The 22575-nt window shown below is 42.3% G+C and overlaps 1 protein-coding gene and 1 long non-coding RNA gene across 2 annotated transcripts in view; both read left to right on the top strand.

The window, feature by feature from the left end:
- The window catches only part of DHRS7 (dehydrogenase/reductase 7), a 32669-nt gene extending 11223 nt beyond the window's left edge, over window positions 1–21446 (top strand). Inside the window, exons 3-9 of the mRNA XM_085314970.1 lie at window positions 2–85; window positions 4907–5059; window positions 10764–10870; window positions 11829–12068; window positions 18626–18748; window positions 20225–20440; window positions 21204–21446. Of these exons, the coding sequence (XP_085171096.1) occupies window positions 2–85; window positions 4907–5059; window positions 10764–10870; window positions 11829–12068; window positions 18626–18748; window positions 20225–20440; window positions 21204–21239 (959 nt within the window). The 3' untranslated portion in view covers window positions 21240–21446. The remainder of the gene's footprint in view (window position 1; window positions 86–4906; window positions 5060–10763; window positions 10871–11828; window positions 12069–18625; window positions 18749–20224; window positions 20441–21203) is intronic.
- LOC146590153 (uncharacterized) lies at window positions 12079–17921 on the top strand. Its single transcript, XR_014897060.1, has 2 exons — window positions 12079–17455; window positions 17539–17921. It is a non-coding gene; the product is annotated as an uncharacterized LOC146590153 (long non-coding RNA).
- Window positions 21447–22575: the final 1129 nt, after the last annotated feature.

Genomic DNA, 22575 nt, shown 5'->3' on the forward strand with positions numbered 1-22575 from the left:
GCGCTGGCGGCGCTGCTGGCGCGGTGGCTGCGGGCCGACGGCGACCTCACGGTGCTCTGGGCCGAGTGGCGGGGCAAGAAGCCAGGTAAAGCCGGCGCGGTGGCTCCTGTGAGCCTCGCCGTGGCTGCGGGGAAGGGGCGGAAGGTGTGTGTGGGGGGGGAGCGAGGCGCTGCCCGGGAGGAACCGCCGTCTGAGGAACAATTATTAAAAAAAAAAAATAAACAAAAGCTTGCACGTGCACAGAAAACACGATTTCCTGATTTTTCCCGCCTTCACGTGTCGCTCAGCGTGGCCGCGACGGCGCCTGTTGAACGACGCGTTGGGGCCGAGCGGCGGCCGCCAGCCCCGGGCGCCTGGCGAAGGCGGTGACGAAGCGAGCGAAGCGCCGGAGGGTGCCGGTGCCGAAGGAGGGTGCCGGTGCCGAAGGAGGGTGCCGGTGCCGAAGGAGGGTGCCGCGGCGGCGGGGGGTCGTTGCCGCTGCCTCTCGCCCCTTTGGGAAGCGGCTCTCGGCGGCGCTGCCCGCTTCTGGCGTGCCGGCGTCGCCCTGGGCCGCTTCCCGCGCGTCTCCTCCGCGAGCACGCCGAGGCGAAGCCGCCGGGGCGCCGGCGATGTCCCGCCRGGGCCATGGGGCAGCCGCCTCCTTCGGAGGCAGACGGACAGTGGGCTGCACTGGTTGGCCCCGTTCATAGCTTTTCTGGGGGAAGAAAGAGGCTTCATGGTCTGTTTAACTTCAGTTGAGCTTGTTCTTACAGCTTCCAGCAGATCTCTGTTTCACAGCAGCGCTGAAAGTGTTTATGACAGTAGATGTGAATATTAACGTTTGAGTTAAGTGGGTTTTGGCTTCCGAGAATTGTTTYCCAAAAGGCATGGGAGCAGCACCAYGCAGAACYGCTGTCTGGGCTTTTTTTYGGTGATACGTTGTTTTGGATGCGTATAGCTACAAAGATTCAGTAAAACTGCTTCAGGCAGGGACTTTCAGCTCTGGCACGCGCTGACCTTTAATTTGGCTGTGACTCTGCTCTCTTCCAGGCGAACGAAGAGCTTTAAGAGTGGTAGTTTTTACTTGCTTAGTAGAGCCTTTGGCTCCAAAGGGCCGTGAGCTTCTGCGCGGATGCCGCCCTGGAGCGGCGCTCGCCCGGCACGTGCAGCGCGGGGCCGCCGTGAGCCGCGCGGGCGTCCGTGCCGAAAGCAGGCAGCCCGTGCCGCCGGCGACCGGGTGCCGTCCTCCCCTCACGCCGGCCGGGCTGGGGGGCGAAGTAGCCTGCTGCAAAATAAGTGGGATGAGGGGATGCTACAAGCCTGAGCGTGAGGAAAACTGGGCGTTGGGCTGGTGGGGACGTAGGACTGCCGTGACCGAAGGTGTGTCTGAGGGATGCAGAGGAGTTAGGGATTGGGTTTGAGGCTAGGATTCAGTGCGGGGAATGGTCGTGCARACGAAGGCTGTAATTGGGGAGAGATCACTGGAAGAGCGGGACAAGTTCTGCAAACAGTTTGGCAAGGAGGCCGTTCGAAGCGGGAATCCTGGGCTGGGTTTCTGGGGTTRGCCGAGGAGCTAGGACAACCATCCAGGGTCGAGGGGATCTTTACACCAGACAGAAGAAATGGGAGAAGGTGGCAATTATTYTCCTGAGGAGCTGAGTTTAGGAGTACGGCCCAAACTTCCTGAGATGCCTGTGCTTTGCTCTCGCAGAAGCCTGCTGCAGAAGTGCTAGTCTGAAATGGAGAAGAGAGCATCAATACAACCAGAATTTAAGTTTTGCCCTGTGTGCAGCACAATGCGTTTTAGGACCTCTCAGACATAACTTTATTTGAATGCAACTTTCAGCCTTATTGGAAGCCTGGAGACCTTTTAACTAGTCTCTAAAAATTCCTGCATACAGTGATGTAGTTGTTTTCTGATACAACTGTTTCAACATGTGATGCAGAGCGGGCCAGAATTTTRTCAACATAGGCTTCTTTGAGAAGGGTGAGCAGTTTTCTGGCTACCAGCCCCCCAACCTCAACGCTTGTAACTAACTGAAGCAGTAATTAGCTCAGGCAGTAGCGTTTAAGTGGCATTTTGCTGATAGTTCTACCACATACATGAGACAGAGGAGCCTTGGTACTGATTGTAACTGTTAGGAAAACAGAAGAGACAAATGCTAAAAAAGGTGTTTCTTTGAATGTGTTCCCCTTCTTCTCTTTCTCCTTCCCATATTGGCAGTGCATATAATGTAGTGTACCTGCAGATATCTGCAGGTAAGTAACACAGATCACATGGAGAAAAACTTGATCTTTATTTAAAGCTGACATTGATCACTTTTGCTGTGCAATAGCTTCTACAACCTTAGCATGGATTTCTGTTGAAGGTTTTGCAGAGAAACTTATTATCAGAAAACATTCTCATCTCAGGTGTTTCCTTCTGTTGTTCTGTAAACTATACTTACAGAGAATGGCCCTAATATTTAGGAATTATGGCTTAATAGCCATAATACAGGTAAGACTGGTTCCATTTCAGTGGTTCACACCTATAGTGAAGGTTGTGGATTTTGTCCCTGGCAGATGCTGAACTGTTTTCCCATGTTCTAAACACTTGTATAGTTATGGGACGACGGTTACAGGGTGCTAGGTGACTTTTATTACGTACTGTTTCACTTCTGCTGATCAGCAGCTCTGAATGGTGCGCCCTTCAGGCAGGGTGGTAGTAAGAACTAAGGAGGATGTTTTTACTAAGGTACATATGTGAAGGCTTTGTCTTTAAACTGGGAGCAATGGCATGATTCTTTGGGGGCGAGGTGGATGCTCTGTTCTAAACTTCCCCACCTTAAACTTTCTTTTTTTCATTAATGAAATAGCCGTCTTGTGCTATAAGGGCTATAAAGTCATAGAGAAAAACCTTAAACAATGCTGAACTACAGAAACGTTTCTTGGATTACTTGCACTAGTAATCTGTTTGGCCTTTCATTTGTTATGCCTTGTAATGCAAAAGTTAATGGTTAGCAGTAATGTTTTCCACTTTCATTTTTTACATTAACAATTAACCATGCCATGTTATTTCCAGTAGCAACAGAACATTTATTCTAGAACAAGCTAGTTTGAGACATGTTCCACAACAGTATTTGAGCTAGGCTTTTAACTACCGGTAGCTCAGTGTTTGGCAACTGTCAGCACTGAGGAATTGATGGAAAACTTTCCTTATCTCAGTTTATTGTTCTGTCCACAGAACAAGATCCTGAATAACTGCAGTGAACTAGTCCAAGGCGAATTTGAAAGGAGGTGGTGGGAGGAAGTGAAATTATTCTCAGTAGGAAGAGATGAGTATGGTAAGCAGGGATGAAAGGGAGGACAGTGTTCTTCTGTTCTTGTAGTGTTGGTACACACAGGTTTTCTGCCCCCACCACCCCACTCCCCCCCAAAAAAAAAAAAATTATCTGAGGGATGAACCCCCATGATCTTTGATTGAGGATGAATATTCTTTAATGATAGCTGCCTTTAATGTAACTATTAATAAAATAGTTGTTCCTACTGCTTCAGTAACACTGTTTTTTTTTTTTTTCTATCTCCCACATAAATTTTAAAATGTACTTCTCTTTTGGAAGGGGGCTTTTTATGATTTTTTTTTCTTAGCTTTAGGAGGGGTTTCTCTTTGGCTAAAACATAGCTTATAAAGGAAAAATCACATTGACTGCCAGTCCTACAAATTCAGCTTAAGCAAGTAGTTATACTCACTGGCTTTAGTGAAAAAGCATGTTTACTGAACTAAATGAACAGGTGAGATTCAGTGAGTTGGAGGGAAAAAAAAAGCTATTACAGCCTTTTTCAGAGTAGACTGGCTTTAAGTCTGAGGAACTGAATTTCTCTGCTGCTTGAGTTATAACAAGACAGTTCTCCTGTGTGGCTAGAAATTGTTAGAATCCTCATCTGTGCCAACTTGATAAGCAAACTTGGTAAGCTCTTCTCAGCAGTGTTTTGAGTACTTTAATCAGACTTTCACTAAGACTTATCATGGAGAACACATGTGAGTGTTAGTGAATGATATATTCTGTGCTCTGTTGAGCACAGTGAATGATATATTCTGCTGAAAGTGCTCTGTTGTTAGTAATCATGCATCCTTAAACTATATTCTAGAGTGAGTGATTGTAACCTTTTATTCGATGGTTTTGAATATACTTTGGAAAAGTGAAACCTTTTCCCAGTGCTCGGGTGTGTCATGGGGAGGGGAAAACGACTGCAGACAAGAGGGAACAGGCATATAAACAAAGGAGTAGAAGGAATAAGATAACATATATTTACTAGAGGTTATAACAGCATATCTAGGCAGGTGGTATAGGCATATAGCAGATCCACCTTTGGGCTTACACACTGGGAGCTCTGTATATTTTGCTCTGAACAATGCAGGATTTAACTTGCATTGGGTTCAAAACAAAGTGGATGAACACCCATTCAGTTTGTTCTGATTAGCTTCCTTTGTTCAGAGAATTTTCTTAAGTCCGCAATTACTTAGCAACATTTTGGGGGTTAGAACACGTATTGGGAAACGTTTGCTTAGGCTTTTGTTTGGACTGTGTGTATAGTAGCTGTTTTTTGTTGTTTCTGAGTTCTCTCTTTTTCTCCGAAGCTCTCTTTGAGGTCAGTGAAAATGATGTGTGTGGATGGCTTGCAGAAATGCAATCAAACTTCTTCCATCAGTAGAGATAATGAGTGTTTATTCAGGTTAGTTTTGGACCAAAGTTCAAGTGGCGACAGAGCAGCACTGGACAATTTCACAATTGCATGTGACTGAAAATGAAGAAATTAAGATTTTGTAGTGAAAAAGTTGAGTGTATTTGTTACAAATAATACCAAGCTGTACACCTGCAATGGCTTAATGGTGATGTTTGTCCTGGCATTGGCAATGTGTGAACTCTCGTCTTGATTCCTTTGACAGAAAATGAACTGCCTGGCAAGGTTGTCTGGGTGACAGGAGCTTCAAGTGGAATTGGAGAGGAATTGGCTTACCAGCTAGCAAAGATAGGAGCTTTGCTTGCCATCTCAGCAAGGAGAGAGGATGAGCTGGAAAGAGTGAAAAAGAAATGCCTTGGTAAGTATAAGTTACTACTTCGTGCAAGCAATCACGCTCTGGCTGTGTTAGAATTGCCAGAGGAATACTAATCCACATATCACAGTAATAAATTTCTTGATAAAAGTAAACTTTATGTAGCTTCACTGTAGCTTTGAAACAGGTAGTTTCTTCTCTGGAGCAAGAAGCCTTTGTGAAGACTGGCACTACGAGTTCCTTAACATACCAGTGTTATCTAAAAATCTCATCATACAAATGCAAGTGGTCTCAAAAGTCACTAGATTTAAAAAGGAACAAATACAGTGAGAAAGAGAGGAAACAAATCTGAGGGGTAACATCTTGTTTAGAAACAAACCATGTAGCTGCATGCTACTGAGGAAAAGAATCTTCCTTCAGATTTGTGCATATGACAGTCTGACCAGCTGCCAAGAACTCTCCTTTTGGAAAAGGAATGAATAGAAATGTTCAGAAAAAGTCCTTCTGATCAATTATGAAGGAGGTGATCTCCTACAGATCCAGAGGAATGAATATGAAGCAGGATATTTAACTATTCCAGCTATCTTTCATATACCTGCTGAATCTGGAATCTGACTGTTYTTCCTGTTTCTCTCTCTTCCTTTCCTCCTGTCATTCCACCTTCTCCCCCCATTTTCCTGCTTAACAGGGAGAGGGCTAGCCAGTTTTCTTGTTATTACATAGAACTGATTTGAGCATGATTATCATTAGATTTCTTTCAGACTACTTACCCTCCATAGCTGAGTACTTAAAACTACCACAGTAACAATGCATTCATAGTAATGGCAACGGGATGTCCAAAGGTTATGTGTAATGGAAGTTTGTGAATATTGAAATTTTGTCTGGATTAGTACCTAAATATTTTTAGAAACATAAAAAGTATAGCAGAGTATTTGAAAAATCTGACAAAGTTTTAAAAAATACACAATTCCCTATTCCCATTTTCTTATGCTTCAAAAAAGCTTAAATACGTATTTTCCAAAGGAAATAGAGGGACTTAAATTGATAACATGGTTAAATGGTAATCATGACAAAATTCCAAGGCCATATGATGCAATGTTTAGTAGTCAGTGAATACATGCAACTACACTTGCATCTGTGGCAGTTTGTCRTTACAAAACTTTGATAAGACCAAATATGGCAGGAGTCATAATCCTGGATGTCCATTCTCGGCTAATGTTTGAGTGCAGTGTACTAAAGAATATTCAGAAGGATTATCTCAACTGATATGAAGCAAGAGTATGAATTTGCCTAAGATAATTTCTGCTTTTGTCAATTTGAATTAGCCTCCCCCCCCCAAAAAAAAAGAATGTTTCGTCTGTGTTAATATATTAGCTTTAAAGTCTTATGAAGCAGAGTTTTTTGCAAAGGTATGCTCTGACCTTTTTTACTTATTGGTCAGATTAGTAGGAATATTGGAAGTTCTTCAGTAACACAGTTTTCTTTTGTTTGGATATATGTATGACCTAGCCAGTGCTGCTGTGATTCTACATCTTTAGCTGACACAAGTCAGTCTAGCTCTGTAAAATCACACTTTATTTTTTGTCCTACTGAGAGCGCAGTTTAGTATGCATTTGCTTCTAAAGCTCCTGGGATGAGATTATTACAGCAGGGTTACCTCAGAGTTAGCTCAGGTTGCTCAGGGCCTTGTCCAGGTAAGTTTTGARTATCTCTGAGGATGGAKATTGAACTGCCTCTTTAGATACCTGTTTTAATGTTTAATCACCTGCATTAGATATAAGGGAAAAAATACATCACATTTGGAATTTCCCATGCTGCAATTTGAGTCCCTTGTCACTTTGCTGTGAACTTCAGAGAAAAATAGCTTCATTTTTTTTCCATAGCTAGCCTTTAACTAGTGGAAGACACCAATTAGTTCTACTTCCCCTCTTATCCTTCTCTTTTCAAGGCTGTATGAGCTCAGCTTTCCAGGCTTTTCATTGTTCATCATGTATTCTAGCCCCTAACCATCTTGGTAGTCTTGCACTGGTCTCTCCAGTTTGTCAGTATCTGCCTGGTACCAGAGGGCTGGAAATTTGATGCAGTACTCTAGCTGCAGCCTTGGAGTGCCATGTAGAGACACCTGAACAATCGCTTTTCTCAGTCTGCTGGCTGTGCTCTTGCTAATGCAGGCCAGTAGCCTTTATAAGCAATAGCTCACTACTGACTTCTGTTCAGCTTCTTGTTGTCCTTCCAGCAGGACCTCAGATCTCTTTTGCAGAGCTGATGCCTAGCTGTTCTGAAAGAATGACACTATGCAGTACTACCAGCTGATATCAGAAGTACAGAATTTTGCGTTTGACTTTGAGCTTTTAGGTTTGTCAGTATGTTCTTGCAACTCATCAAGATGTCTCTGAATGGCAGTCCTATCCTACAGCATATCATGGCTCCTTTGCACTTGGTGTCATTTGAAAACTTGCTGAGAGTGCCTTTCATCCCGTCAGCTGGGTCATGAATAAAGATATTAAAAGATTTTGACCTTGAAGGGACACCTTTGAATTGGACCCAGTGATCCAGCCAGTTTTTCMCACACATTTATTCACTCATCTAGACCGTATTTCCCCAATGTAGCTATAAGGATGCTATGGAATACAACAGAAATCCATGCAGTCAAGATAAACAACATCTACAGCTCTCACCTTGTCTGTAGAACCAGTCATCTCATCACAAAGGCATTTAGGTTGGTCTGGCAGGATTTGCCCTTGGTAAATCCACGCTGGCTGTTAAGTCACCTTCTTGTCCCTCATATGCCTGGAAATGGCTTTCAGGAGGATTTGCCATGTAATTTTCCCAAGGATCAAGGTTAGGCTGAGTGACATTTGCCTTCTTGCAGTTGCTGGGGACCTCTTACACATGACCTTTCAAAAGTGACTGGCCTTGCAGTGACTCCAGCTCCCTTAAAACTCTTGGATGCATTTTGGAATCTGGCCCCCTGTATATGTCCAGTTTGTCCGTAACTTGATCTTCCTCTAACACTGGTAGTATTTCTTTCCCCAAGAGACTAGCGTCAGGAACGTGGGCAACTTGAAGGTCGATATTGCTAATAAAGACCAAGGCCATCTTCCAGCACCATCCCTATATAGCAGTGGGCTCACTCTATATTTTGTTTTCCTTTTGCTGCTGCTGTTTCTATAGAAGCCCTTCTTGTGGCCCTTTATGTTCCTCACCAATTCCAATATCATCTGAGCTTTAACCTACCTAATTCTATCCTTGCACGTTTGGGCAGTGCTTCTGTGTGTCTCCTGGGTGGCTTGTCCCTGTTTCCACCTACTGTATGTTTTCTTTCTGCATTTGAGTTCAAGAATAATCCGTAAAGTTTGATTAGGATATGCTGGATTAAAATTACTGAATTGCAGCGCCTGACACGAACATGAGTTTGGCTGAATTAGAGATGGCATAATTGGACCTGACAGGTTTTAACATGCCTGCTGTAGCTGCTCTAAACTTAACTAGCAACTTAGCTAGGTAATTTACATAYTAACATGAGAACAAAGCGCACTTATCTTGTTGAAAATTGAGACATCACCTTATGTTACACATTTATGCGATTTTTCTACACTACTAAAATGCTGAAGGAGAGAGAGAAGCAAAGCACTGTAAAAGAGCAATGATAATACCTGATGAGTCATATGTGCCAGTTCAACGTACTTCATTGCACTTCTGTAGGAAGGAAAGAAAACAACTTGTATAACCTTCTCTTAGCTGATTTTTTTTTTTAAGTAGCTTCTGTATTTCCCCCAACACTCTTTGCAACATGAGTTGAATTTAACCARTAATGTTAGAGAGTTATGTCTTAATAGCTTTTAAAAGAAAAAGGCTAGATGGGATAATTCATTGGTTTGACCAAGCTCAAATATAGTTTATATATGAATAGGCACTTTGCCAAATGAATGACAGGCAATATATATACATCATGGAATCATACAGTAATTGAGGTTGGAAGGCACCTCAGGAGGTCATGTAGTTCAGCCTCTGAAGTTTCATGCTTTGGGAAAGGGTATTACACAAGAGAGAAATGAAAAATAGAAGAGGAAATGCTGAAGAGCTGGAAAATAAAGGGTCTAATCTGAATAATACTGTTCATTGTGTTATGAGAAAAGAGTTTCTGTGGCTAAACTGTCTAGCTGTTCTCAGAATAACATATATTGAAAAGAGATGTTGATCTGAAATCCTCCAGGGGATTCTAGGAGAAGGAGCTATGCAACAATCACGCAGCAAAAGATTTTAAGTCAGCATTTCTTACACAGCTGTCTGTCAAAAGGCAGCAAGTTGGCTTTGGGTGAGCATAGCTTCTTGTTAGGTGAAAAGTAACTAGAACTTAATGAATTGTCAAAAGGGATGTARCAGCCCATCATAGGTTGGTAAGAAAAATGTCAGTCGCAAGAGCTGATGCTTGGTTGCTGGGCAGTTTGATCCTGGTCAGAAGCCATGTGGTGTAAATCTCCTACTGAAGGAGACTTCAGGACGTGCGTACACCTTGAATACTGTGCACAGTTCTGGGCATCTGCCTAAAAAGTCCCAGCGGGCTTCACCTGTGCAAACTTACTTTGAGGCAGTCTGAGATGCAAGTGTCCCTGAGAAAGTAGTATAACCTACATGGTTTTTACTGCTGTCTACAATGGAAGAAATGGAGTGGGGGAAATGCATATCTGGAAGGGTGGGGGAAGAGCTGTAAATGGAAAGAGTGGTAGCTTTAAACCAAACAAATGGGTTTAATATATCCAGTTGCATAAGTACTAGTGACCTTTGAACAAAGAAGATTTATGGATTTAAACAACCTGCCTATTTGTACATYATGGTGAAGACAAAGTTCAACCTTACCTGTATATGCAGACATGGTAATTAAAGAATCAGAGCTTTAGGCTCTTTGTCTAAAGCGCACGGCTAGTTGAAGGGGAGCAAGTATACTTAATTGTGGCTATGAGTCAATTAGGCTCAGAAATAACACTGGGGAAGAAGTAATTTAGAAATCATGCTATATCCAGCTAGGAAAATAAAAAAAAAGATTAACATTAAGAATTTTGTTTTTGTGAATTATCTGCTGCAAAGCCTCAGAGTAGCTAATCAGTGTTCAAGAAATACCTTCAATGGAAAAGGTCAGTTCTTTCAAAGAGACAGTGGTGGAAACACTTAGCGTGATGGCTTGACTTTGATGACAGATGACTTCTATTTCAGGGGATGGATAAGTTAGAAGCTTTGAATTAAACAAAGCCACTTCCATTCWGTGTAGTAATCCAACTTCTCATGTGTATCTTTCTTGGGGGATGAACAGTACTTCTCCTTTTGTCAGGAATAACCATGGTTGAACAGYTTACCTACAAACAAAATGCCAAGGCTGCCAATACACTGCTTCTGAATGGCTTGATGAAAGATTTTGGTATCAAATAATCCTGTTGCATGTTATTCCTAACCATTGCAATTTACTTGGATAATGGAATTTTTGTATTATGGTACACAACCCCTTTTCATTTATTAAAGTCATTTTTTTWAAAAAGAAAACATAAGGATGGGAAAAGAGGAGCTTTAGTAGGAACAGATTAAAAATTGATTCTGTGTAGGGATCACAATGAAAACAAACCCAAATATTTTATATTATTAAGTAGGAAGATAGTTCAGTGTCTTTTTCTTAGCRAAAATTTGGGGTTTAAAAGCACATTAAATTTCTTACTATTTTTACATTGGTGATTTTGTTGGTTCCCACGGTTTTTAGAGATCAGCAACTTGAGTGAAAAAGATATCCTTGTTCTGCGTCTTGACTTGACTGATAGACGCTCTCATGAAGCTGCAACTAACAGTGTTCTTAAGCATTTTGGCAAGGTAAGGTGCACTTCTGAGGCTGAACTTCTCTTCCTTCCATATGACCTATCTCTGCATATATTCTTCTTTTGCTTTTGTTCTGCCAAACAGTAAATTCAGCAGTTTCTACATCTTACTCAAGTTTCAGAATTAAATATGCCAGAAAGGACCTCAATTCTCATGTCTTCTGTTTGCTTCTGGGCTTCAGCAAGTTTTGCATAGAAGCAGCAATGAATGAGTAATCCTTGGCCATTACCAAGAACTAAAAAATCACTTGTTTGAAGTCACTAGATTTCTGGCCCAGCTGCAGCAATCTTCAAGTGTGTATTTTGGACTTAAAATTCTGCATGAAAGCCATGTAATTTGGGATTAGAGCCATATGGGACAAAACTGGCTGTCAGGCACAACTGTTTCCCTTCCTTGGTGCGTAGTATTCCAGATGGGTAGTCCAGAGCAGAGAGCTGAGACAACAGCAGTCAGATCTAACTAATGTAAGTACAGTGTGTGAAGCTTTGAGCTGGGCCTTTAGTCCACTGATACTCTGATTTCATAGTGAAGTTATTAGCACCAGATTTGTTTCTTCTGTTACTGCAGTTGAATCCCATATTTGCACAAAATCTATTTAGAGAGGCCACCTTGCAGGASCTGGACATCAAACAGTGCTTGCTACAATGTAGTATAGTTAAAAATTGTCAGATGGAAAACAGCTTCTGGGCACCAGTGTTCCTCTACTAGGACTTCACCTTTGTTTGGCTCAATGGATTACATTTCTCTCTTGTTGACTCAGCTCAAAGTTAGCTASCCTTAGCTCAAAGGAGAAGTATTCTGGGAGAGTAGCTATCAAAACATCTCAGCAGTTCCTTCTTTTATGGCAGAGACAGTACTAGAGGGAGGAGAATAGCCTGTTAACGATTGCCTGATGAAGTGCAGGTATTAAAGGAAATGTGTTTTATTAATTTATCACTGTATCTTTCCTGAGATTGATATTTTGATCAACAATGGTGGACGTTCCCAGCGCTCTCTGTTTGTGGATACAAACCTGGATGTTTTCAGTGCCATAATGGAACTTAACTACCTAGGTACAATCTCTTTAACAAAATATGTCCTGAATCACATGATCCAAAGGAAAAAAGGGAAGATTGTAACAATGAGCAGTGTCATGGGTATCATGGGAGCTCCTCTTGCCTCTGGGTACTGTGCCAGCAAGCATGCTCTGCAGGTAAGTTACATTTCTGGAAATTAATTATACCCTGTTATGTTATAAACCAGCCTTGTTTTAGGGCTGTATCAAATGTTCCTTGCGGTGGACTCTGTGCAGTTTCAGGTGAGACTGTCATTCYCTGTGCAGAATAAATATAACTTAGATTCTGAAAGACCTTTAGAATTATTTTGCTCTGAAACATAGTGATTCTGACTGAAAGAATTAGAGGAGGGTAGATTTCTTTTTTTTTCATCTGCCTTCTAATTTTGTAGCCTCTAAATTTTTCCTTGAGTTGGACTTCAGGCCTTTCCTCAGCTATCAGTAGCACTAGAAATTCCTCACTAATTTTTTCTTTTCAAAACAAAACTTGAGCCTAAAGGAACTAGACTGGATTATATGAACCGGAGAGCTCTATGTCCCTGGCATGATGCTCCTATCAGAAAGCAGAAAGAAAAAGTAGAAAATAGTGTTTTCAAAGCAATAGTGTTTTTAAAGCCTTTAGAAAAACAGCATTTATACAGATAAAATCCCATTGAATAAAACTTGTGTTACATATAAATAGGTTGTTCTTAAATCTACTGTACATTTATAATGCTTTATCTTCTGGTAAATGGGCAACTTCTTACATTTTAGAGTAAGAATAATTGTATAATACACAAATAAGCCAAAAATATGATGTTGATCTGTCAATTATGTCAAAACTCTTATTCCATAATAAATGAATCAAGCCACTTGAACTGAACAGTGTTTGATATGAAAGGTGGAGAGAGCACACAGAAGCTTATAGCAGTTTTTCTGAGCTGAATGTAGCACAGAGGAAGTGGTTTGCCACGTGGCTCGTGCACTCCTGACCTACCTCCAGCACTTGCCCAAAGCTTAGTTTCCCTTCTGCCGCTTCTCATCGCGTRCACTGTGTGCAGATATTCAGATGGTGCTGAGCTGGGAGGAGTCCCACTCGCGTGAAGTGGAGCGTGGTGGGAGAAGAGGGCAGATCATGCCTGCGACTCCTGCCCTCCTCYCCCTCTGCCCTTTTTCTGGGGAGTTCAGATTTCCATGAGTTCKGGCAGACTAAGTGGGGATTATGACTTGCTTGCAAAGAACTCCGCTGCACTTCACGAGTGACTGTGATTATAACTTGTGGGAAAACATAACAAGAACCAGGAATTGTAAGAAACACTGCTTGAATCCTGCACTGAGATTCCAGTGTAGTTCCAGGTAGGTTTATTGCACTGACCGAAATGCARTCTTAACCAGGCCTAATCAGTATATAATGAAACTCGCAATGTGAAACAAGATCACTTCGCCTCTGGCCTTCAGATTAAGATTAAGAAGTATTTAAATCAGAGGATTATTCTGGTGCACATGAAAGCCCTAATGGTGTCATTCTAATCCAGGTAGGGAGGAATAATTGCTAGTGAGAATTTCAGACTACAGGAAATTCCTAGGAGACTAAGGTGAGAACAGTGAGTGAGAAAGCAGATTTATCAAAGAGAAATGAGCATTCCTAATCTAGACTAGGAAAATCTGAAAGAATCTTCCCAGGTGTTCTGAATTTTATGGTGGTTTGAAGAACTGGCAGCTCATTGTTTTATGAAAGAGGACCTGTTACAGTCTGTATAATTTTGAATACTGCTTAAAACTRTTTTAAACAGTTTCACTCATGTAGGAAAAAATGTGAAAGAAGAGCTCAGAAGAGCATCGTAGGGGAAAAAAAATGCCTGTATCATTGCAGAATTATTTAAGTAGTAGATTTATTTAGACATATTTGTCTTTTTTACCACTGTTTGAATTCCACATTGACTATGTTTTGATTTCAGTAAGCTAAAATGTAGCTGTGCTCAGTGATTTTTTTTTWAAAAAAATGACACCTTCTTACTCGCTGCTGGATTTAATGACATAAACAGAATAAATAACTTTGCTTAATTTATTGAATTATTATCTCCTTGACAGTTTAACCAACAACAGTAGTAACAAGTGGTTGGTACTGCAGAGCCATTTTGCAGCCTAGGCAGCAAAGCCTAAATGTTTGAAAGAATAAGGGTGTAGAAGACAGCGATAGGTCTCTGCTAAAAACTTTCTGTTAGCAATGGGGAGAGATGTGTTACTGGTCCTTTAGATGGACGTGACTGAATTGCCCATTAGAGGCCAGCCTTTGATTTAGGTCTAGGATTTAAATTAGAAAAGCACGAAGCAGCAGCATGGATTCCATTTGTATTCCTCTATTTATTAAGTATTCTTTCAGTTGAACTGCCTTTTAGGTGTGGTGTAATTGGTCTAAGCATGGTTAATCGTAGAACATAAGGAATTCACATGTTGGTGTATAAATTCTCTGGAAGAATTTGTGCGTATTAAGATTGAGAATGTAGAAGAAGAAGTTTAAAAGAAATAGRTTACTAGAATTTCTGTATTATGCAGGAATAAGCTAAAAAATATAAGCAACTCAGTTATATTTTACRTATGGAATAACAAGGCCAGACTCCAAACCTTGTTTCTTTCACAGTTAGTGACCTGATTCTGCAAATACTAATTTCAAGTGTTAAAACATGTGACTTGCAAAACAGATTTCTAAACCAGACTCTCTCTGAGAGTCTTTTGAAAAGGTCAGTCTAGAGCTGTGGCTAGATATGGACATGAAACCCCTCAAAACTGTAAGAAGGTACTGAAATCTCTAGCTTCCCGGTACCTTCAGGTAAAGGAAGCGTGCAGGAATGGCAGTATTCCTAGGTAGCCCAGCAGTCTGTCTCTGACAGTGGCCAAGAACAGGTGACTGGAGAGAGGCTGGAGGAGAGAGGACCGAGCGTACGGATCCTTCTGCTGTGGTCTTCCCTGTGTGCGTAAACCTGCATGATAGGAGCTTTTTGAATCGAATGTTGCATTTTGGCCATCAGTTATTAAATATGTGTCTATATGATATGAATTCATTTAAGAGTTTTTTGTTTTTTTAGTTCATACCTTGGAATCTGCTGCAGTTGTGGCAATTAACACTGTAATCTTAAAAATGCCATGTTTTGAAAGAGTCCCCTCATTCTACTTTTTTCTTTTAAACAGCAGTAGGGGAGGAGGAAGGAAGGAAGTGGTTCTGTTACAAATTAATATTCTTGAAATAAGCACATATTGATTTGTCCAAACTGGAATTTTTTGCAACAACATTTTACTGATGGACTTGCCCTTTACTTCAGGTCTGGAAGGGCTGTAAGAGCATAATGGAAGTCCACAAAAATCTGAGTCTGATGTTTCTCTCCTAGCGCAGTGACACTTGCAGAGATCATACGCTGTTCATCTAGTTACCAGTTCATGTAATTGGTGGCGTGTTGAGTATTTAGGAAACGATGAGCTTCAAAAAGCTCCCTAATCAGGACTTGGTCTAACAGGCACATTGGTTGCCCTGGACAGTAACTGCTAGTGTCTTTAAGTCCCTGATTATCGGGAGGATTTCTGATGTTTCTGTCTTGGTAGAAGTCAGCTCCACCTTGTCTTCAGCATCTACTAGGATTTGGTCACTAAACTGAAGAGGCTCAGAGATGACTAAGGCAGTTCCTGTTCCACAGACATTCATCCAGCTCCTTAGGCTACAGCTGGCTTCCATCTGAGCTGGCTGGAAATCCTGATTCTTCCCTTGCCCTGAAGTCCCTTTACTACTCCCAAATCTGGATCTGTTCCTAACCTAAATGTGAAGAAAAAGAGCACTTTTTTCTGCCTTAGAAATTATAAGACTTTTCTGGGAGGGAGTAGAAGAATTTCGTACCATCCATCTTCAGATATCAAAGATGAGTGCTGGAATTACGGAGCCTCTATATAATGTAGATATTGCCTCCAGAGGGGACAGAGTATGTCAGATATTGGGCCTCAGGAGACCCTATCAAATGTGCATCAGTCATGATTGCAGCATAGGGAGTATCCTGACTATCCTGCGTCCCTGATGAAGGGTGGGAGGGAGAAGGAGGCTGTATCACAACCTCTTCCATGGTGTAAGGATGGCCACACCAAGCCCTTCAAATGAAGGGGGATGGCAGAATAGTCACAGCTTGGGAACAGGAGAGTGCCAGAATCTCTGGCTAAATACATGTCGTATTACAGATTGTGCAACTCTAATAAAACAGCAGTGACTTTAGTAAAAACTTTATCGCTGTGATACTCAAGCTGTACTCTGACACAAGCTTCAACAGCCCTGTGCTTGGCTACCTTGTAGACAGGATCTCTGAAGAGAACGTGAGCTTACTGGACCATTCCTGAGCTTTCAGGTATCGCAGCTTGCTCAAGTCTGCAGTCCTGTGCTAAATACCAAGGCTCTTACTGTAATACTTGAAGGGAGGCAGCAGTCTGAGACTTGAGTTCGCCACGGCGAGTGCCCTCTGCAGGAAGYTGTCCGAAGTTGCCTGCAGCACTGCCTGCCCTGCTCTGCCTTTAAGTGCCAGAGCGAGGACTGCAGGGAAGTGCTGGTTTTAGGTGGAGTGTGGATCCCTGAATGTCTGCCAGCGTTTGAGCTGGTGTAGGTGCTTCATCACAAGTGACGGAGCAATGTTGCTGGCTCCTCTTCCTTTCTAGCACAGTATTTCTAGTTACGTCCTCTGCAGCCTCCCTGACTCCTAGAAATACATGCAGAGGTTGTCCCCTTMAGGCAGATTGGGAGTCAGTTCTCTTCCTCACCATCCTCCAAATCACCAGAGAATGATAAGGGAATATGGGCTGGGAAAGCTCTTGATTAGGCCTGTATGAACAGTTCACTTGATGGAATAACTGATGATTGCAAATCTGTTTTCTCCCTTAGGCAGTCTGCTGCTTAGGGAGTATTTATTTCTAGGAGACTGGGCTTCCAATCCTTGATACAGTAAATACTAAGATAAAAAGCACTGGCTTGAGAAAGGAGCGATACGATGTTTTTCCTTCACCCAAGTGGCCCGTCTCACCAGTCTGACATGTACTGCCATCTTTCCCTTTGGRCCAAGTGGCTTTTTACTTGCCCTGTGTGAAACGAGATGTTGTCAGCTGGACTGACAACACAAACTCTGCGACGTGTTCCAGGCCCRGGTGAAGGCTTACACAGAGCGTAGCTGCAAAGCCCCGATGCAATCTCAGAGCTGGAGTCAGTCACCAGAAACTGGGAACTTGGATCCTGCAGTCTGCTCTTGGTCACAGGCGTGTGCAACTCTTTGCTCTGTAGCAGATCGCCCCAGTTCGCTTCGTCTGTATAGTGGCAGGAGCATATCTGACTGGATTTAGCGCTGTGCTGCGGTTCAGTGAAGAGCTCGGTGAGAGCCAGCCCTTTCCTCCCACCAGCTGGGAGTGTGTGCCAACAGCAGGGAAGAGGATGGACACGCTCATGAGCCAGTAAAACTCTGAATACTTGAATGGCAGCTTGGAGCCAGAGTTTCTCTTTCACATTTCAGAGTAGAACAGCGTTTCAGGTAGTGCTGAGAACGTGCATTTATCTCAAATTCAAGGCAAATAGCCATTTAACGCATACCTCTTACGATGTACTTCTAATCAGGTGCATCCTGGACTAACTAGCGAAGTTATCGGACTCTTTAGTTTCCTTTATGAAGCCTTTTGAAAGCAGTTACCAAATGGTAGAGTCATACTGAAGTGGGAGAAGTTCATCAGCCTGTGCTCTGTCTCTGCTATGACACAAAATTACATGGTGGAATAAATACAGGGAACTGCGTTACCAAGATCAAAGATAAGACACAATATTTTGTTTGCAAAATCATAGCTCTGTAATGCCTCAGCAGCAGCTTTCATAGAAAGAGCCTGTTCCTGAATCTGTTGTGTTCCCCATCTGCCTAAATGTTAAATGTTACAGAGGTTAAGAAAGCTTGTTAACGTAAAGACAAATATTTGCAGCTTTCGTAATTAAAGCTTAACTTACATACATTAGTAGTGTATCCCTGAGTTGAAATACAGTTTATGTGGTCAGAGTTTTCAAAATCTGTGGCAAATTCAGTGGTATGGAACTGAACCTCCTAAAATACCAGGGTACACCTTTGACTTGACAACGCTGACAAATTTTTCCTCTCCTTTTCTGTAAGGACCAGTGCCTTTTACTCTGTAGAAACARTCTGAAAGCTTTAATCTCACCACAAAGAGCAATCTACCTGCAAAGAAAAGGTTTCACCGATACTGCAGTTCTTAGTTTGGCAGCACTTCCACCACCAAAACAGTGTGGAGATGATTTTCAGAGATGCTGAACCATTTGTGGCCACTCTGAACTTCAGYGGGTGCTAAAGCTGCGTGTACGGGCTGGTGGCGCCCCCCCCCCCCAATGCTCTGTCGGTGGGACTTGTCCATATACAGGGACASCAGAATCTGTGGTTTAGAGACATTTTTGTGTATTTGAGAGGCCAAGGGTAGATTGCTTCGTGATTTATATATAATCTCACATTATCAATGTTTATAAGTGCAGCTAAAATTTTAAATTAGCCATTGAATATGAAAAGTCAAACAAAATGGTAGGAATTGCATTTAGTGGAGTATGTTTRCAGCATAGATTTAGAATTAAAAATGTGGTGTTAATTAAGGCTTATTTCATATGGAAATGTGGCAAAGGAAGATCACATTATAAAGTTTCTTTCTTCTAGGGTTTTTTTAATTCTCTTCGGACTGAGCTCACTGACTATCCTGAGATAAGTGTTATAAACATCTGCCCAGGACCTGTCCAGTCTAAGATTATACAAAATGTCTTTACAGAGGATCTGGCAAAGGTAAGGAGCAGCGTTTCCCCCCCCTAAAATTTTACTGTGATAAATCCAGCTTTTGCTGCAGGCACGATGATCTTTTTGTGGGGGTTTTCTCCTTTTAGCAAACATCAAGTCCATTTTCTTATTGAGAAGCACTCTAGCACAGAACTTACTCTGTAAGAAAGAACGACGCATAGACATATCATTCTTTAACATATCAATTTCATATCAAATGAAAGTAACGTTAGAGAGCTGTTACGCCTTCTCCCTTCCACCATATATAATCCCTGTATAGCAGAATTTACTGTGCAGCTGCCCTGCTGCAGCACTAGGGGAAAGGCCAGGAATTGCTGGACACAAGTTCTGCAGTGCAAAATACTGTAGTTTCTGCATAGGTCGCTTTTTGTTTGCTTTGTCTGCAAACATCCCCTGTTCAGTTGACTGTGGTGCAATCGTTGGCAAAGCCACGACAGTCAGCTGATCCAAGGCACGTACTGTGTTTCCTCTTGGCRGTTGTTTGAGGAGAAAAAGCAAAACCTTCCAAATGCACAATTGTTTTTAATAATGACTAACAAAATAGCTAGAAAAATTACTAGGAYACATTTTAGTAGTATGTCATAAGTTCTATGCATTTAAAGCTGAGGATAATACACAAGTGTGTGTAGGGGCAGGATCCCCTCTTTTTTCAAACTCTGAAAGGATTTTTGGTTTGCAAAGCTACATACTTGCATGAAATAAAAGATGTTCTTTCTGAGCAATCGGAAAGTCTTGCAAAACAAATTCCTCAGATTGCTGCATGGCAAAAGACCTGGAAGATAAAATCCAGCCCAGAATTCCTTTTGCTCCAGGAAATAGAATAGAGTGACATAGCAGTCTGCTGCTGCTAGAATGAAATATATATAAATTCACAGGGCTGTGGCTTACATTCACTAAGCAACACGTGAGATGAGACATTTTTGSCATTGAAGAGGTCTGTTGCTCTCTCCTCCTCTGAGATTACTCCCCTACAGCAGGGCTAGCAGGATTTTAAGTTAACAGGAGGCGTCTTCTCCTGACTGGGTTACAGAGTGACCTGTCCCAGAACCAGGTAGATGGCTGGGGACAGGAAAGGCTCCTCTTTCAGGGCCCTCAGTTGCCGAACGGCTAACTTGGCCGATAAAGGGTTCCAAACTATAGGCCATGCTGCTGTGGGACAGATTTTGGAGATGGAGGTTTCACCTTCTTTGAGCCATCAGTCAAGGATGCCTTAATGTAAAGGATGCTTTAYTTAAGGATGAATGCTAAAGGAAGGTAGGTGTTCCTGCACCAAAATCCACGGCACATTAGCATAGTGAGGGAGAGGCTTCCTAGCCACGGTCTCTGCTGTATTACCTGGGTAATTCTACTTTTGCACAGTGGAGAAATTGGGAAGAATGTGTCTGTTACATGGAGCCTAACCCTTTATCTCCCTCCTTCGCTCACAAAACCAGTTTTAATCCCTCCGTTCTCTCCCCCCTTCAGTCGATAGAGAACAGTGGTGATCAATCCCACAAGATGCCAACGGATCGCTGCGTGCGGCTCACCCTGGTTAGCGCAGCCAATGACCTGAAGGAGGCTTGGATCAGCGACCAGCCCTATCTGGCAGTTTGCTACCTGTGGCAGTATGCACCCACTTGGGCTTGGTGGCTGATGAACAAGATGGGCAAGAAAAGAATTCAGAACTTTAAGAGTGGTGTGGTAAGTTTACGCCCCTCCTCGTGCCTTTTTTTCTTTGTTTTTAAGCTCTGCTGACAGATTCTTTAGCCACGGGAACGCTGGGATTGTAGCTTGGCTCTGTTTCTTTTCCTCCTCCTCACTTCCCTAGCAGCGGGTGCCAGGCTGGACCCCGTAGCTGTGTGCCTGGTAGTCTAGAATTACTGCAGCACGGTCACATCGCAGAACAGTGAAGTCAGTGTCTCTTGTAATGCCAGATGTCTTGTCTGTGATCTTCATCACGCYGCCTGCAAGTTCTGGGCTCAGCAGTGGCTCAGAGCTTGAGCTATAGGTCACTAGTGTAAATTACTTAATGCAAGCTGAAATTAAAACTGTTGACAATCTCGCCTAGCTTGTGTCTAGTTTTAGTATCAGGCATGTAATTTGAGTGCTTCCCAGAAGTACATTAATCGGTACTACTATCTGTCACATCTCTTTGCTGTCATTCACTTCTCAGAAGACAGATGTGCAGAGCAGTGTTCCATTCTAGCACTGCTGCTTCATAGATGGTGTTTTTCTTACTGACTCTGTTTTTGCTGAATTTGGTACAAAAACCATATTTAAGTGCTCCAAAAGCAGGAAATGGAAAAATTAGTGTGACCCATGCAACCTAAAGCTTCCTAAATTCACACTGCAACTGCCCACTGTCACAAGCAATTTCAGGCAAAAYAACACTGTGGGTAAAGGTCTTAAAACTAAATACAGTAGAAAACATGGAGGAAAATAACTTTATGTATTCCCATTCCAGGATGCTGATGTCTCTTACTCAAGAAAGAAGAAGTAAGAACAAACCTGTACAAAATCCTGCTATCCTGGTGCTCTTGCTGAGAGTAACTTTTTTAGAACTGCGTGACTGCAAGCAAGAACTTTGCTTTTTTAAAATCCGTTGTACCTTGTCATCATGTAACTTGACAAATATATCAYGCTGTGCGCACACACTTAATAAAACTGAATAAAACTCTGTTTCTGAATAAAAGTCTGTTTCTAAACATACCTGTTTTATGTCCTTGCAGATTCCCCAAAAGTGGATTTTTAAGCTTACAAAAAKTGAGAGGAACAGGCAGTCTTATTTTGCTTTTCTGCTACTCTGACATTACCAACTATCTGATGAACAGGCTACAAATTATATACCTGCAGGATCTTATTTCCCTCACTTTCTTTCCTAATGAACCTCAAGCAAAAAAAAGCACTGCAAGTCAGAGAAAGCTTGTAATATAAAGGTAAGGATGTGGAGTGTTCCTTTAGGGGAAAAAGAGACTGTCATCTTTGGTTGGTGTATAGATGGTCTGAGAGCAAAATGATCTTAAACATGTGTATGAGGTTAAACCTCTGAACTTTTGTTCACAACATTCAGAAACACTTAATCTTTGTCTCCTGACAGCACTCCAGAGTCCACAGACCTAAGCTGTCTTCATGTTGTGCAAGGTCTTCAGAATTGGACAGTGTTTAGAGGAGTAGGGACAGGGGGGAGGAGTGTGGGGAGAAGGGGAAAGGGGAGGGAAGATCTGGGAGTTCCCTTGTGACCAGCGCTTCTCTTTCAAGTCACGGTGTAATTGCAACCCCTGTACTAGGTAATACTCAGCCTCGCAGTAAACCTGATATGCATTTCATCTATAGCATATCCTCAGAAGAGAAGCAAGGGAAAGAGCTCCTGTACTACAGCAGCCTGTGGCTGCAGAGGGGGCATGGAACTAGTGAAAAATCCATTAAACAGCAGACTGCTTAAAGCCAAGACAACCGTTCAAGTGTGCTGAATAAGGGGAGACCTCACACTGTCGGTGACTTAAGCACAAAGTACTTAACTGGCAGAAACTGGTACTTCCATAGGGAGCAGAAGCAAATATTGACATTACTGTTGTTCCCAGTGATGGAAAGCAAGTGTTGAGGGACTGAGGACTGTACTGTTCAGCCTTTATCATCCCAGTGCCACCTACTTCATCCTTCGSCTGCGAGGTACCTTTGCAGTAGCTCCGCTGTATCTAAAAGCTTGAAAATCTCTTTGCTGTCGACTGAGTCCTCAGCCATAACAGGATGTAGCTCAGGCCACATACTTTATAGTTTAAAAAAATACATATTTTTATATCATTGAGATTAAAAAATTATATACTACTGAAACTTTT

The sequence above is a fragment of the Rhea americana genome, unplaced genomic scaffold (assembly GCF_003343005.1).
Source record: "Rhea americana isolate MKP2758 unplaced genomic scaffold, rheAme1 scaffold_42, whole genome shotgun sequence".
Taxonomy (NCBI): domain Eukaryota; kingdom Metazoa; phylum Chordata; class Aves; order Rheiformes; family Rheidae; genus Rhea; species Rhea americana.